This window comes from Lathyrus oleraceus, chromosome 4, assembly GCF_024323335.1.
Source record: "Lathyrus oleraceus cultivar Zhongwan6 chromosome 4, CAAS_Psat_ZW6_1.0, whole genome shotgun sequence".
NCBI classification, from domain to species: domain Eukaryota; kingdom Viridiplantae; phylum Streptophyta; class Magnoliopsida; order Fabales; family Fabaceae; genus Lathyrus; species Lathyrus oleraceus.
The window spans coordinates 139,538,176-139,553,504 of record NC_066582.1 but is presented as its reverse complement, the minus strand read 5'-3'; the positions used below and the strand labels follow the sequence as shown (position 1 = coordinate 139,553,504).

Genomic DNA, 15,329 nt, shown 5'->3' with positions numbered 1-15,329 from the left:
TCTAATGTTAAAAGACTGATAGTGTGAAATGATATCTTGGCCAACTTTATATAATTTTGTAGGTTCAAGATTGTCTCTTCGAAACTTTCTTGGAGACAAGTTCCTTATTTCATTTACCCTGCGTTTTTAAAAAAGGTTAAAATTCAAATGAACTTGTGTGTTTTAACAAAATAACAAAACTCTAATCATTCTGCCAAGACTCCCTTTTTAATAGATTGTGTTCATAAAATAAGCCTTGCAAAATATAAATCAACCCATACTATTTAGTACCCAGTTCATACTATGCCATCAATTCAGTACAAATTCAGCCGTACATTTTTTCCCCTTACAATGAAGTGTTGTTTTACTGATTCTCATTTACCACAATACTTTTCAGAAAGTAAATTCTCTCTAATCAATGAACGATTCCTAACATATGCACAGTATGATATTCAGTGGCCCGGTTGAACCACAGTTTAAATGTCCAAAGAATTTGTTATATTCAGATGAATAATCTTTATGAATACAACATATATTTGACAAGCAGACCATCATCCAGATTCCAATCGATAACATCATATCTGGAGATCGTCCAATGAGAGTTCTTGAGGCATTGTTAGCATCTTCAATTTCTACAAAAGAAGAAAATAGTATGCAAGGATAGTTATGGATATTTGCAATATAAGGAAACAGATTTGGCTATGGAAAGGAAACACTTCAATACCGTAATAAATTGTGCAGGGTCATCCAGACTTGACGAGCCCAGAATAACTTCCCTCTTCAGCTTACTAGTAAGCTTATGGCAAATCCTAAGCTGTTGATCAAAACAATGTATCAGATTAGTAAAGCTGCGAGGAAAAGGACTAAATATTATCATGTCTTTCGATATCAAAACATTATTCAAACCTCAGATCTAGTCGCTCCACCAACAATGAATATAAATATTCTTTGCCCCATCTTCTTGAAATCACTAGATGAATGTTTAAGCACCGAATCGCTATATGACAGCATCAAAAGATGAAAATCAAATGTGAGAAGGTTTGGCAATGGCAGATCCTACAGTTCGACAAGATACTTGGCATTCCCTTAAGAAAAGCTTATGCATGTAACCCAACTCAGAAGTTAAGAGTACAATGAGAAGGGACGTGAAGATGGAAGAGAACAGGGTTTGTTAATGAAGTGAAAAATATAAACTGCTCTCATTAGAAGCTATAATCATGTTTATAATGACTTGTATCGTGAAGGAAAGAAAGTAAAACCTTGAATATCCATCATCGGATCCCCGAGGCCGGGCCCAAGTTGGAGTTCTCCTTGATCTAAGAGAATGAGCAGGAGGATTTTGAATTGCGGATCCAGCATATGGTGCACCATGGAAAGATGGGCTTGGATCATTTAGACATGGATAATCTTCATTCGATAGTTCATTTTTGCTAACTTTTTCAACGAGTTCCTGATGATGGATAATCAAATCATCATAACAGGCTCAATTAGCTTTATAAACTAAAAATGTTAGGATGTAGAAATATGAAGTCCTTTTATTAAGATTACAATGAGATTAAACAATACTGGCAGTAAAATAGGATCCAGCCTTCCCGTCTGACCGCTTTTCAATTGTGCTTCATTTAGTGCATATTCGGTTGTATTTTATTGTGCAATAGTGGTTTAATTAATATGCTTCTGTATCTTACTTTATGTACCGCATAACAATTGTGAGTGATATAATGTTATTTTCACATTCGGACATGCATTTAATCAGACATACATCCAAATATCAATTTGCAAGAACTACCAATCAAACATGCATGTTAAACAGCATATTTACAACATGAATTGTGATTGTTCTCTTCAAATAACCTATCTCTCGTTCTTCAGAAATTAGATCAAACAATAAGTTCATTCTTCATGGAAATAAATTAGGAAAGACAATAAATAAAATCCAACAGTAGCCTTCTTAGCCATGCTCTCCTTCCCATCAAGTTTTCATAAAATTAATACATATTTCATGTGGAAAAATTGTGTTAACTTGATGTGTACCTCAATTATGGGATAAAAGCGTGATAGCTGCCATGTCTCTTCTTCTCCTGCACGAGTTTTCCTTACTGCACGCTTTTTCTGGTAATTGAACATTTCTCAAAATACAGCGTACTGAAATATCATATATTTAAAAAGTAAACTATGAACCATCTCTACCTTGTGCATATCAAACTTAAGAGCAAAGCCACTAGTTGAAGTTTTTTTGGCATCAGGTTCTCCCCCAAGCACTCTCAAATTATTTATAGCAATCGCATCATCATTTGTCAATTTCGCCACCTGAAAGACATTTAAAAGGTTGTGAAATTCCATAGCACCATTACGGGTGTTAGAAAATGGATAAAAGAATATTTAATCTTATTAAACGAAGTAATGTACTGTAAATTATAATTTAGTAGGCACAAGCCAAAAGAAACTACACCTTCATCAAATTATGACCCTTTTCACCCTCAAATTTTTCAGGATATATGGCTGCCAGAATCATCAACAATCGCAACTTGTTTTCACGGGATGTATCCTGCATAAAAAACGTGAAATCAATTTTAACTAATGAAAATGCAAAAGTTTTTGTTGTAATTCACAACCCATTTCGTTTGATAAAAAGATTTATCTTATTTCACCAGCTTACTAGGTGCAAGGTATCTTTTCATTTCCCATCTCAGAATTACTTACTTCTTTCATAGTCAGAAACTTGATTACATCTTTCATTCCTGCATCTCCAAAAACAAGATCTTGCTCTAGCTGCCCAAGTTCCCGAAGTCCTGACTCCCTAATAATTCTGTTAACTTTTCCTGCAATCTAGACGGAGAACCTCATCATTAATATATACGAAACCTGTGATCATACATAATCAGCACTGCTATCATAATAAATTGAATTAACTTACTAAAACGCTAAAACCAATCAATTGCTCAACAAAGAACTTTCCCAATACGTAGTAAACTTCAGAACAAAAGTTTGTTTGTTCTGTCATCCACTAGCTAGAATAATGATAAAAGCAATTGTTTATTTTATTGCAATCTGTAATTAAGAATCGCTATAACTTCTAAAGTAAAGTTGCTGATGTTATAATAAGCCTTAGGGAATCAAAGGTGTAATATCCCTTTCTTTCTTGTCAACAAAAAATTCCCTCTGTAAAAAAACACTAGGGCGATTACTCAGTGTCACCTTCCATTTTTGCCTTTTAAAGGGAGATGGCAATAAGGAACTAAAATACAGGTAAAACTAATTAAACTACATATAACTAAAATATGGTATTGCTAGAGATTACAAAAAGAAAACTTTCTTTTTGAAGGGAGATGAATAAGGAACTAAAATACAGGTAGAATTAAAACTAAATATAATTAAAATGTGGTATTGCTAGAGATTACAGCATTTCTTTTCCTTTAAAAATGCTCTATTCTTTCACTTGCCTTTTTATCTAAAATCCCTACATCTTAAACAATAGTGTGAGAGGTTTGCTTCCACCTTCCACATGAAGATAGAACATTTCTTTTCCATATTGAGAAAACTGAATAATATATTTTAGGTATGAATGATGTACAGGCACTAATCTGTTCATATAGACTAGTGTAACCTAATGGGTCAAAACAAATTACTACTGTTAATTATAAAAAAATATATATAAAAAAATACATTATTTACAACACATCATACAACAATTAAATTATTTTTCTGAGTATCAAGAACTAACCTCTACATGGAGGGAGAGCTTGTCGATTTGTTCACTGTATTGTGGAAGTGCTTGAACCATCTTCTGTAAGTCCCTTGTTGACATTTCACCACTACCCCTATAAATGAAACACAAAGTTGGGTCGGGTTGATGGTATGAATTAGATGAATGAATAAACATGACCACCAAGTACCTATCTAAACTTAAGTTTAAAAAAAGGCCAAACTATTTGAATAATAAAAAAAGCATGACTTCGATTTGTAATAAAATCAAGGAAGAACTTGATCATTTAACACAACAACAGAAATTGGTGTTAGATATATATAAAACCAAACTTGTACATCCATGAAACAACTTAAACTTTTAGGAGAATGGGGCTTGACATGGGATTAGAACCTCTGTGACCAATTGATTAAGAGTTAAATCCTGATGTGGCATCCCATTCTTCTGAGTGACAGTTGAATGTCAATACAAGATAGATTGGTTCTGAACGTTATCCACACTTGCCCAAAGCAGTTTTGCATGAAGAGGTGCATTAATATACATAAAACTAACCTTTAACATTCATCTAACAACTCAAAGCTTTTAGGAAAGTTGGTTTTGACAGTTAAAAATGAAGTTAAATTGCACACATTTCCAAGAGAAATAGATCACTATGAGAAAAAATAACTCATAGAAAGTTAGTTGCACTTAACTAACACGGACACCGGGACACAACACAGACATTTTGACACCGGTAATGTCAGAAACCAACACCGCTACATATATGATAGTATTTGAGCTTCATTTTTCTATCTACTAATAAAAGAGATTCTAATCAAAATTAATGTCTTTAATTATTCATTGTTTCTCCAAAAAAATTTTAGTGTGTTGAAGCAAAGGAAATAAAATTTCTTTTTGAAACATTTGTCTGAATTTTTCGACACATTTGTCCGACACGTGTTGTATAAGTGTCATAAGGGTTTTAGAAATCAATTTAAAGAATGTTGAAGCACAGAAAAATACAATTTTTGGGGGGACACTTGTCTAACTTTTCCAACAGATGTTTGACTTTTCAGACATGTGTCTAATTTTTCTGACACGTGTCGTACGACTGTCATACAAATGTAGGACACCAACACATGTCGGACACCACGACATGCCTACTCCTAGAGGTGTCGATGCTTCATGGGCCCTTAATCATTGGCCTATTTACTTTTCAACTTTGTGTTTTCCCCTCTCCAACAACGATTCATTATAAAGAGCTCATAACTTTTGTAAAACAATCCAGTACTAAATAGTGCTAGTGTTAATATATCAGTAAAAGAAATGAATTTTAAAATAATAGATGTAAGCCATGCACAATACATATCCATATTGTTAGATAAAAGTAAAACTACTTTTCCGGGTAATTTTAAAACTACTTTGGAAATGTAGTTCAGTGACTAGAAGGTCGCCATTCAAGTCGTGGAATCAGCCTCTTGCAAATACACAATAGATCGGACCCTTCCTTTGACGCTACCATGGTGAAAGCTTTATAGCACCAGGTTAACCTTTTTTGGCAATATTGTAATGTCACCCCCAGGATGAATAGGTGTTTGAAAAATGACAGGAATTTCTCTCAGAACTTCCGTTTATAATGTTAGAGGAGGAGCCCGAGGTTACTTTTAGGGAGAAGATAAAAAAGTTCAAACTGGTCGACTTACACATTCACAAGTCACAAACATCATAGGAAAACAACATCCAAATATCAGCCTTGGGTGATTAGTACTAGAGCTGTGGCTGAAATATTTAATGAAAACAGATAAACAGCACAGTTAGCACACTGCGTGCACAAAAGAAAAGAGTTTCTCTCGATCATATTCAGACTCAATCGAATATTATAACCAAAAAATCAGCCATGATTTTTCAGATCATAAAAGCTTTCCGAATTAGGCAACAATGTTATTTTTCAATAATGATTGAATCACTCATACAGCGGGTACAGAATCAAAATCTTGTCAGATCGCAATGTCGTTGATGAAAAACTTCCAGAAAATTAGTACTCACCTTGAACCATGTTGGATCTGTGCAGCTTTATTCTTTGAAATAAAGTTGGTCATTTTCTCATGCAACCGTTCACTAGCCTGACAAGGCCATCAAAATCATTAGGCATTCAGGTTGCATAACTAATAAAAAGTAGACATGATTCACATAGTAGATTCTAATCTATAGCCTAAACAATAAATACTAAACAGAAATATCAGAACATACATCGGCAATATGTGCATAACGAAGTTCAAGCCATATAGGATCATGATCTTCCAACAGAACCTCTTTTCTCTCAGGTTGACCACCATTCTTGCCAGGAATCTAGAGAAAAAGTAGATTTGTGTTAATATCAAGTGGGCACTATTTTAGAGGGAAAAAGGAGAAATTGTATAATACCTCATGAACATATTTATTTCCCTCCATATTCAACAAATCATGGCACATTGCATCATAAGTCCATTCATGTATCAAAGGAGCAATCTATAACATCCACAGTAGAATCCCCATTGTAAGCAATATGATACAGATTATTGAAATAAATCTACAAGCCCATGAGCAAGAAAATAGAGATAAGAAACCTGATCGATAGTTCTATCAATGATAAGCAGCTCACATGTCTCAGTCTGAGGAAAATTAGGTATACTTTTTTTATATTTCATAAGAGAGTCCCAGACACCAGCAGCAAGCTTTGTAGGAATAAGATCATGAAAAGTAGTCATTGTGTTTGCATCTAGTGACCGGGCAGCATGAAAGCGAACAAAAGGAAATTCCTAGAGAAAATTACATGATTCAGAACATTAACATACTATAGGAAACTATTAAAATTTTCAAATTCCTACAGTGAAGAGTCAAACAGCATTGACTACATACTCTTAATGAAGCAAAAACAGAAGCAACTCGAGTAGCCATCACATTCAAACATGCAACAGCTTTTTTATTGTTCTCCTCGTCCCCGTATAGCTCCTCTAAAGCTCTCTCATTGTTTGTAATGAAACCCTGTGTTAACAGGATAAAATGACAACACCAAATAATGGGATAATCATAAGAATGAGAAAATACACTATAAAAAACTTCTTAGTGAGCACATTTAAAGGTCAATAAATTTGCTTAAAATAAAATAGTCCCAACAGGCCGATTTCATGAATTTTGAGCTCAGTGTATAGCTACACTAATATTGATGTCTTTGAGAGAGACGCTGTTAGAACAAAATACAAGAATGATTAAAATTGCCAATTTGCACAAATCATTGGATGTTCAATCCACTTCCATGGTTGTTCCATTTTTACCGCGTAAAAAATACTTCATTATAAATCCTCGACAAGTCTCTAATTTTGCAGATTCAGTCAAAGACATAATTGTTTGTATTATTTATTCAGAGTATGCTGGAATTTGAATCTGAAGAACAAACTTTGTATCTGGAGACGTGTTTTTTCAACAGCTAATAGATTCTAATAAGTTAGTATAACAGAAACAATTGACCTGCGTTAATGGCTATGTACAATATGATATTGTATATGTGGAAGTGGACAAATACTAAGTGCATGTCTACACTTAATAAGTTTTGAAAAATTCTAATACTGCCTATCAACTAATGAAAGGGAAGAAAGTAATCTCATTCATATGAGCAAAGATGTAAGAGTGGAAGGCAAGATAAATGAAGTACAACCACATACCACATACCTGACTGTCGATGGCAAAATATTCTAAATTCATCTGCCATGCACAGTGAAAGGAAAAAATCACAATAAGCAAGATATGAAATTGTTTTCGACAAATATTCATTTTAAAATATAGTTCATAAATATTTAAAAAACAAAAACAAAACTTCACCTCTCTTAAAGCACCTATGCGAGGCAAAACCAGTGTATCTTTCTTAATCTCCAACACCAATTCTTTGGCAATAGGTGAACTAAAGAAAACAAATGCTCTACAAAAACACATAATATAACAGGCTTTAAAACCAATAAGTAGAAGTGAAGGTGAAATTGCAAAAACAGATACGAAAGAAGACATACTTCCTGTATAAAGGTTTTCTTCCAGACATGTCTGACAAAAACATTATTACACTGCCAATAAAAAGAAGAGGAAAAATCAAGAAACAAATTTATAATATTCAAAATATGCATTATTAGAAGAGAGATAGTCATAGAAAGACTGGGGAGTATATTATAACTCATGGCAAATTAAAGAATAAACATGAAGGAAATTAAACAAAAAATCAGATTCATAAAAGCTAAATAAAAAGGAAATTTATTACAGAAATTATTAGTAAGAGAATTATATTACCAATTTCCCAGAATGATTTATATACCGCATGCTGACATAGTTAATCTACTTTACAACACTTTGTGCTTATAAGTGGGCATGAGAGGGTGTTAAGAGTCCCACGTCTGATAATAGGTCTGAACATGTGCTTATAAGTGGGGGCAATTTTCACGCTACAAGCCGGTTTTGTAGGGTTGAGTTAGGTTCAGATACATTTCTTAACACTAACTAAACTGACTAAATGATACAGTACATCCAAACATAAGTAAAGGAAGAGTCACAAAAGATGAGTAAATTCTTTGAACAGTTCCATATAAAGATACAGCTGAAAACTAATTCTTTGAACAGTTCCATATGAATAATGATACAGCTGAAAACTGTTAAACAATATAATTCCTTCTTTTATTTTCCTGGTCGCCATCAGAGAGGGACTAGTACCCAAGCACTTGGAGAATCCTCCCTTAGAAACTACTCCCTGTGTTCTTTTTTTATTGTCGCATTTGCAGAAAAAATATGTTCCTATTTATTTGCCGTTTTCAAAATTCAACGCAACATTAATCGTTATTTTGTCAATATTACCCTCAGTTATTTATTGCCCTGAGAGAGAGATATGAAATAGTAAGATATGAAATAGTAAGATATGAGTAAATGATTAAAGCTATTATAGGAAAAAGAGAAGTAATTGTATCAAAAATAACAAAATTTATTGGTTGTATTGGTATGTGTGAAAAGCCAAAAATGAAAGTTAAAAAGAAACATAGGGAGTAGTTATCAAGGGGGAAAAACCAAGTCCCTTAAATACTCTCTACTGAGCATATCTTGTACTACTTGATGTGATGCTTAGCCACTTAGGTGCCCCCATGGTACTCGAGTCCCTATCATAGCAACCCCCTTGAGAGCCACCATCCAGACTATTGCACTTTACGACGCTTCGCTCGGTCTTTCCAACCAACCCCTCTGTAGATAGCCTTTTTGAGACACTGGCAACTACTCCCTCGGTTTCTTTACACATGTCCCTTTTTGAGTTTTTACACATAGAAGGGCAACCAATAAATTTTGTTACTTTTAGTACTTTAATTTCCTTTTTTCCTTTAATACCCTTAATCATTTATTATTTCATTTCATCTATTTCCCTTGCCAATAAATAACTAAGGATATTATTGGCAAAAATATAATTAATGATGCATTGAACTTTGAGAACGACAAATAATTAGTTATGATACCATTTGATAAGTACCCAAGCACTTGGAGAACCCTCCCTTAAAAGCTAACTATCAACGGGGAATTACCAAGCCACTTAAATACTCCATAGAGCATCTCATACTACTCAATGTGGGACTTAGGCACCCAATTATACCCAATTCCTCATCAGCATGAACACTTTTTGAGCACGAGTATTTAAGATTAATTGGGGACTAAAACATTTTTAAGAAAGAAATCATTTTTAATGTTTTACTCATGTTTGTGTAAGCCTTTTTCAAAAATCATTTTGTTAAAAAATATCTTTTACGCTTAAAAATGAAAAAACATTTTGAATAGCTTTTGAAGGAAAAATAATCCAATAAGAGAGAGATACAAAATCGCTTTTATAATTGTAAACTGATACAAAATGGCTTCTCCTTTTCTTCAAAATCTCTTGAAAATAATTAATCTCTTTTTAATATTAAAGTCACTTTTATTTTTATTTTAATTATAATCTATAAGACAAAGAAACCAGGACAGATCACCATAAAATCAGCATATACTAACAGTCTATGAGCATTCTCAATTAAGTTATGGTTATTCATTAAATATGCCACAGACATAAGAAAGCATGTGTACTTCTCTCTGGTTGGCTGGATGAAGTATATAGCATCCATGGTGGGCAAAGGCTGCCTTCGCTTGTATATGTCTTCAACCACTACAAAAAGAAAAAGAAAATTTCATATCATACAAGAAATAAAACTAGTTGTGTAAAATACAGGTGTTTCATGAATAATTTTCTTCGGCACTCATTAAATCCAACATCAATGGTTTAAATAAGTTTTTTTTTAATATTGAATGATCAGATATTAAAACTTATACCTTAACAAAGATGTGTGATTAAAGCCTAAAATTTAACAAGTATGAGAAAAGTAAAAGTTGTAATTGAATTAATAAAAGCTAAACACTAGCTCCAAGTCTCAAAATTAGCAGGCAGCTGATTGCAGGAGGAAGACATAATACTAGGAAGAAATATCCCTATTCTTTGGAATTTAAATTTTTTATCACAGGGAATGGAATTTAAAATCAGAAGCCAGAAACATGGCCTTGGGCAAAAGTTAGAGTTGCCACAGCGAGTCTCAAATGCAACATAAGACTTCCTATAATAGACACAACGGCTCCAACCCTTCAAATTACCCTCTTAGGAGCTTTATAACACCATGTTGCCCTATTGGTGAGAAGCCAGAATTATCTCAGTTTAAAAGTGGTAAAGAAGAATTTGATAGTATGCATAGTTATAGAGAGTAAAATTAAACAACCTTCCTTCATTTGTGACTTGTATGTCTTGTTTTTTTCCCTCAAGATAGATGCAAGAACATATATTGACTACGTCACTACATATCCTACAATAATTACTATACTCAACTCTTCATCTTCATCAAGCTATAACAGGTCAACGGATGCAAGACTTTTCATTTTTCTCAACTTTTTTATTGGGTAGATTTTTTTATCTTTAGTTTGGTCAAGGAAAGTCAAAAGGAATGTACATAACTTATCTTTGTTTATTTTTAAACAATTTTAGACCGTGAAAGGGAAGGCAAAAGGAATGTACATAACTTATCTTTGTTGATTTTTAAATAACTTTAGACAATGATAAGATTAGAAATGGCAATATTATAGAGAGTGTTGGAGTAGCACCTATAATAGAAAAGATAGTGGAAAATAGATTTACGTGGTTTGAGCATGTAGAGAGAAGACCTATAGATTCCGTGGTAAGAAGAGTAGATCAAATAGAGAAGAGTCAAACAACTAGAGCTAGAGGAAGACCTAGAAAAACTATAAGAGAAGTTATTAAGAAAGATCTCGAGATTAACAATTCTGATAAAAACATGGTCCTGGATAGAACATTATGGCGGAAATTGATCCATATAGCCGATCCCACTTGGTGAGATAAGGCTTGGGTTTTTTTTTTTTGTTTAGACAGTAAAATTTTTGGAGTATATATTGGGTCCTTTACATTTGAATACATGAAAAGAAATGAACAGGCATGGCATAAAACTCAAATCAAAGAAAAATAATGGGTAGTGTTTTACTAGCTGTGATAAAAGAAAAAAAACTACTAAAAAATCAATCTTGTGATTCTTACATGAAACGCCTTCATCAGTGATATCCGCCATCTTGCAAGAGTGTGACATTATCTTAACAGTAAGTTTGTCCATTATTAGTACCTGCATGCAAGCAACCCATGAACAAAGACAAGATGGTAAATAATAGAAGTATCATGCTCTTGAAGTTATGACTTTTAGATAAAGAAGGAGAAGAGAAATAGTAAGGACTTTGAATATGATAATGGTGTAATATTCTTGATAATGATTTGATACTAACTTAATAATGACTTGATACAAAAGACCACTAACCCCTATTTATAGGGATACAAAAGACCACTAACCCCTATTTATAGGGATACAAAAGACTAAACACTACCATCTATTTATATGAATACAAGACTCCTAATCCTAAATAAATCATAGGAAACAAATTATGGTAATAATTAAGTAATATAAAAACTAAACTTAGGAGATAGTCTAAGATAATCTAAGATACTCTAAGATTATAAACGGACACTAGGAGATAGGATAAACTATGAACCTCTTATATAATATCAATGATATTATTTGATATTTAATATATTCTATCAATGCCTTTAATGATTTTTTAAATAGGACTCACCCTCCCTCCCACATGTATACTGGTGAAGTTAAAATAAATGAGGCATAATTCATTCAACTAATGACATCCTATACCTTCCATGTAGATTTTGAATCCCCTGTTTTCGCTGACCTGAGCATTTCATGTAATAATCCTGGAGAAGATTTCAGAACATAAAGTTAAATGAGATTATAAGAGCAGAATGCAATTGGTCATAATTTAAGCAATTTAGTGTTAAAATTTCAAAAGTAAGAAAAACAAAATGCATAAAGAATCAATCCTTGTGATTTGTGAGGGAAGTATCCACTACAACTATTCAAAACATGTTTGATCTAGTTTATCTGCTATTGAAAAGAGCAAACAGTACTGTATTAGATTAGGTGCAGTCATTTCATTAATATTGTAATTTTCCTTCTTCTTTTGTGGGAGACAATTGTAGAAATTGTCAAAGAATAAGAGAGATGAAATGCTCAAAAGGAAGATCCGACATTGAAATACACATTAACTACATAAAATGCTCAAGAAATTCCATGAACTACAAGAAATTTCCTGTTAGTTTGTGTTTGCGGGTTCTTTTTCCTTTCAGAAAGTGTTTCGAATTCAATCAAAAGAGCCTACTAATCATTTTATAGCATTGATTCTATTGAACCTCAGGATACACGCCTAAAAATGATAGAGTTTATAAAATCATTAATGGTGTGAAAAGAACATGTTTGACAATATTCATAAAATAATATTGAGTTTAAACCATTTATCAACAGTAAGAAAGCCTAAATTATCAACAAAACAAAACAAAATCTTATTTAAATTACATATTTTTCTTATAAAAAACACATTATTAGTCAGACAAAACTCACTCCAGTATTCTGTCAAAGTTCCACCTTTTATTTTAATTTTTAGCCGTAAAGCATTACTACTTCAAACGTCTAATTTTGGAAGGGCTGCTTGCTCAAATGAATAAGCAATTTCAATCAACTTTGGCTCTAAACCTTTCAAACCTCCAAAGTAAATTCCAAATGGTATACCCTTTTCATATCCTGCTGGAACAATCACTCCAGGATAACCTCCAATAGCGAGTATACTACTAAAGGATGAAAAAGGTGTTATCACGGCATCAAGTTTCTTTCTTTTCATGAGTTTCTCTAATCCATTGTGCGGCCGTCTTCTTGTCATGTTTAATACTAATCTTGTCTATGTTAGCTTTGTTATGCATAGCGGTCTCAAGTCCGGATAAAAGAAGAGTGTTGAGATAGGCAGTCGACAGTTAGCGTACAGCTTTGTTGAATCTCTATGACATTGATCAAATAGAAACATGGTCACTGATAGAACATTATGGCGTAATTTGATCCATGTAGCCGACCCCACTTTAGTGGGATAAGACTTGGTTGTTGTTGTTGTTGATGATTCAATTGAACATATTTAGTTGTGAGGTTTAAATGAAAAAATTTACATGGGGAGCAAGGACTTTCAAAGTAGACTAGCAGGAATAAAGAAAGTGGGCAATACTGTTGGGAACCAGAACTTTGCTTCTAGATGTGCATCACAAAGAAGTCTTTAGTCCAAATTCTAATTACAGAGAGGAATATGGGCAATAACGGAGTCAAGCAAAAGGAATTCAGAACATACAGCCAATAAGGTGTCAAAAAATTTGGAGTTTCAAAGAGATGGAAAACTCCTGAAACATACCATCTGCAGATGGTTCCTATATTTAACATCATCAAAGAAGTGTTATAACAAGATACATTACTCTAACACATTGTCTATTTCTGAAACATGTCCATTGCAATATATCCTCAGATAACTTCTCCATTCAATATGGCAGAACATCGTATCCACAACTAGAATTAACCAAATATTACTTGCAGAATTGGTGAAGAGAATATTCATTAGTGAAACAGAGAAGAAGAAGAAATTATCCTGAACTAGAAAAGGGAAGACACTAAATCTTGGATCCTGGACTATGTTCGAAGATTCTAATCGGCATAACTTAAAATCTTGCAAACTGCTGTCGGCACGGCTCGCATTTTGAGACACTAGCATGACTGAATTTTCACATATCTTCTAGTTTAACTAATAAAACTCAGAAACCAAACAAAAATTACAAGCGCCAAAACACAAATTATACTAGTGTTCACTAAAATCAGAACCAATGTGTGAAGAGCAAAGTGAAGTTAATAATGCCGACCTCAAAATCAAACCATGAGCATACACTGAATAGCATTCGCTTACAACCGGAAGCAACAAAAAAATTAAGAGAAGAAATAAACGGAACAAGTTCAACAATCATACCAACAAAAGGAAAAGGAACTTACTCTCGCGACTAATTTGTTTGAGGTTTTTGTATTCGCCGCCATAAGAGGAAGAATCGGAATCTGACATGGTGAAATCTATACCCTAAACCTAAACCACAGTCGTCGATGGATCACGAAACGAGAAGCAGAACCAAATCGGGGACGATCGGAAACCTAATTCAAGCTTTGAACAGAAAAGAAAGAAATGAAATAGAATCAGTTTATTCGAATTGAATGAGTTAAAAAGATTAGTGGAAGAAAAAGTTGAGATTACGATACGGAACTAGAAAACGAAAATGAGGAAGAGTTAGTTTAAAGAGAAGAGAATGGTTTTTACCGGTAGTTGAAGGAAGCATGACGTGTTGAAAGGTACAAAGATGGAAAGAAATTTCCCAGAAGCGTAGTGGACCGATTGAGGACGAGGTCCTGAGCCGGCAACCCATGTCGTTGAACCGCTAGTGGGCTCCACCCTCTAACGCCAACGCATTTCTACGTCTATCTTCTGTTAACTTTCTCTCCTCTACCTAACTTTTTTTTTTTGCTCTGTAATTGGTTTTAGGTTTTTTTCTGTTTATCTAATTTCTACTATTTCTTTTTTCTAGAAAAATAATATGACTGCTTATCATCGTTTAACATTTCAAATTGAAAATGAAAGTTATCTTTTAAATGGTGGACCGGAAACAGTTGTACGAATATTAACAAAAATTCAACAAAACGTGTTTTTCAATAATTATGAAATTTTTTTAGAAGATTCTTAAGATAAAATTATGGTACCTTGAAATTAATTTTTGGAAAAGTAAGTCGTAGTTAGGGATTGCAATGGCCCTTTTTTTAAAAAATCTCGAGTTTAAAATCGTGTGGATATCTATACTTTTATATGTATTTGAATCTCTTGTATTTATTATATCATTTTTATTTATCTGTATTTTTAATAAAAAATAATATATTATTTTATATAATTTATTATATTATTTTAAATTTTAATAATATTAAAAAAATTAAGAACAATATTGTTAATTTAAGAAATAAACAAATATTTATATTAAATTGCATATAAGTTTAATATTGATATATTTAATAAAATTGATAAATTAATATATATATATATATATATATATAATAAAAATAAAAATATATAAATATATATTGTACGGGTATGAGATATATGATAGGTACTAAAGTATTCATAT

At 32.8% G+C, this 15,329-nt stretch overlaps 1 protein-coding gene across 3 annotated transcripts; it reads right to left on the bottom strand.

Annotated features, from left to right (window-relative positions):
- Nucleotides 1-243: 243 nt before the first annotated feature.
- Nucleotides 244-14,738, bottom strand: LOC127074116 (SNARE-interacting protein KEULE). 3 transcript variants are annotated; one of them, XM_051015409.1, is made up of 21 exons: nucleotides 14,477-14,738; nucleotides 11,944-12,002; nucleotides 11,286-11,367; nucleotides 9,779-9,857; nucleotides 7,708-7,758; nucleotides 7,523-7,619; nucleotides 7,373-7,405; nucleotides 6,563-6,688; nucleotides 6,271-6,462; nucleotides 6,089-6,172; nucleotides 5,915-6,013; nucleotides 5,711-5,787; nucleotides 3,704-3,800; nucleotides 2,683-2,808; nucleotides 2,432-2,527; nucleotides 2,170-2,289; nucleotides 2,014-2,091; nucleotides 1,239-1,429; nucleotides 886-976; nucleotides 704-793; nucleotides 244-611 (listed from the first exon to the last, which is right to left on the bottom strand). In XM_051015409.1, the coding sequence occupies exons 1-21, from the start codon at nucleotides 14,580-14,582 to the stop codon at nucleotides 555-557; spliced, it is 2,031 nt and encodes a 676-aa protein (XP_050871366.1). In that variant the 5' UTR covers nucleotides 14,583-14,738; the 3' UTR covers nucleotides 244-554. The 3 variants fall into 3 exon arrangements, with proteins under 3 accessions (XP_050871366.1, XP_050871367.1, XP_050871365.1); XM_051015410.1 differs by lacking the exon at nucleotides 14,477-14,738 and adding an exon at nucleotides 14,161-14,329; XM_051015408.1 differs by lacking the exon at nucleotides 14,477-14,738 and adding an exon at nucleotides 14,161-14,329 and having other exon boundaries at nucleotides 7,373-7,619.
- Between the last annotated feature and the right edge of the window lie 591 nt (nucleotides 14,739-15,329).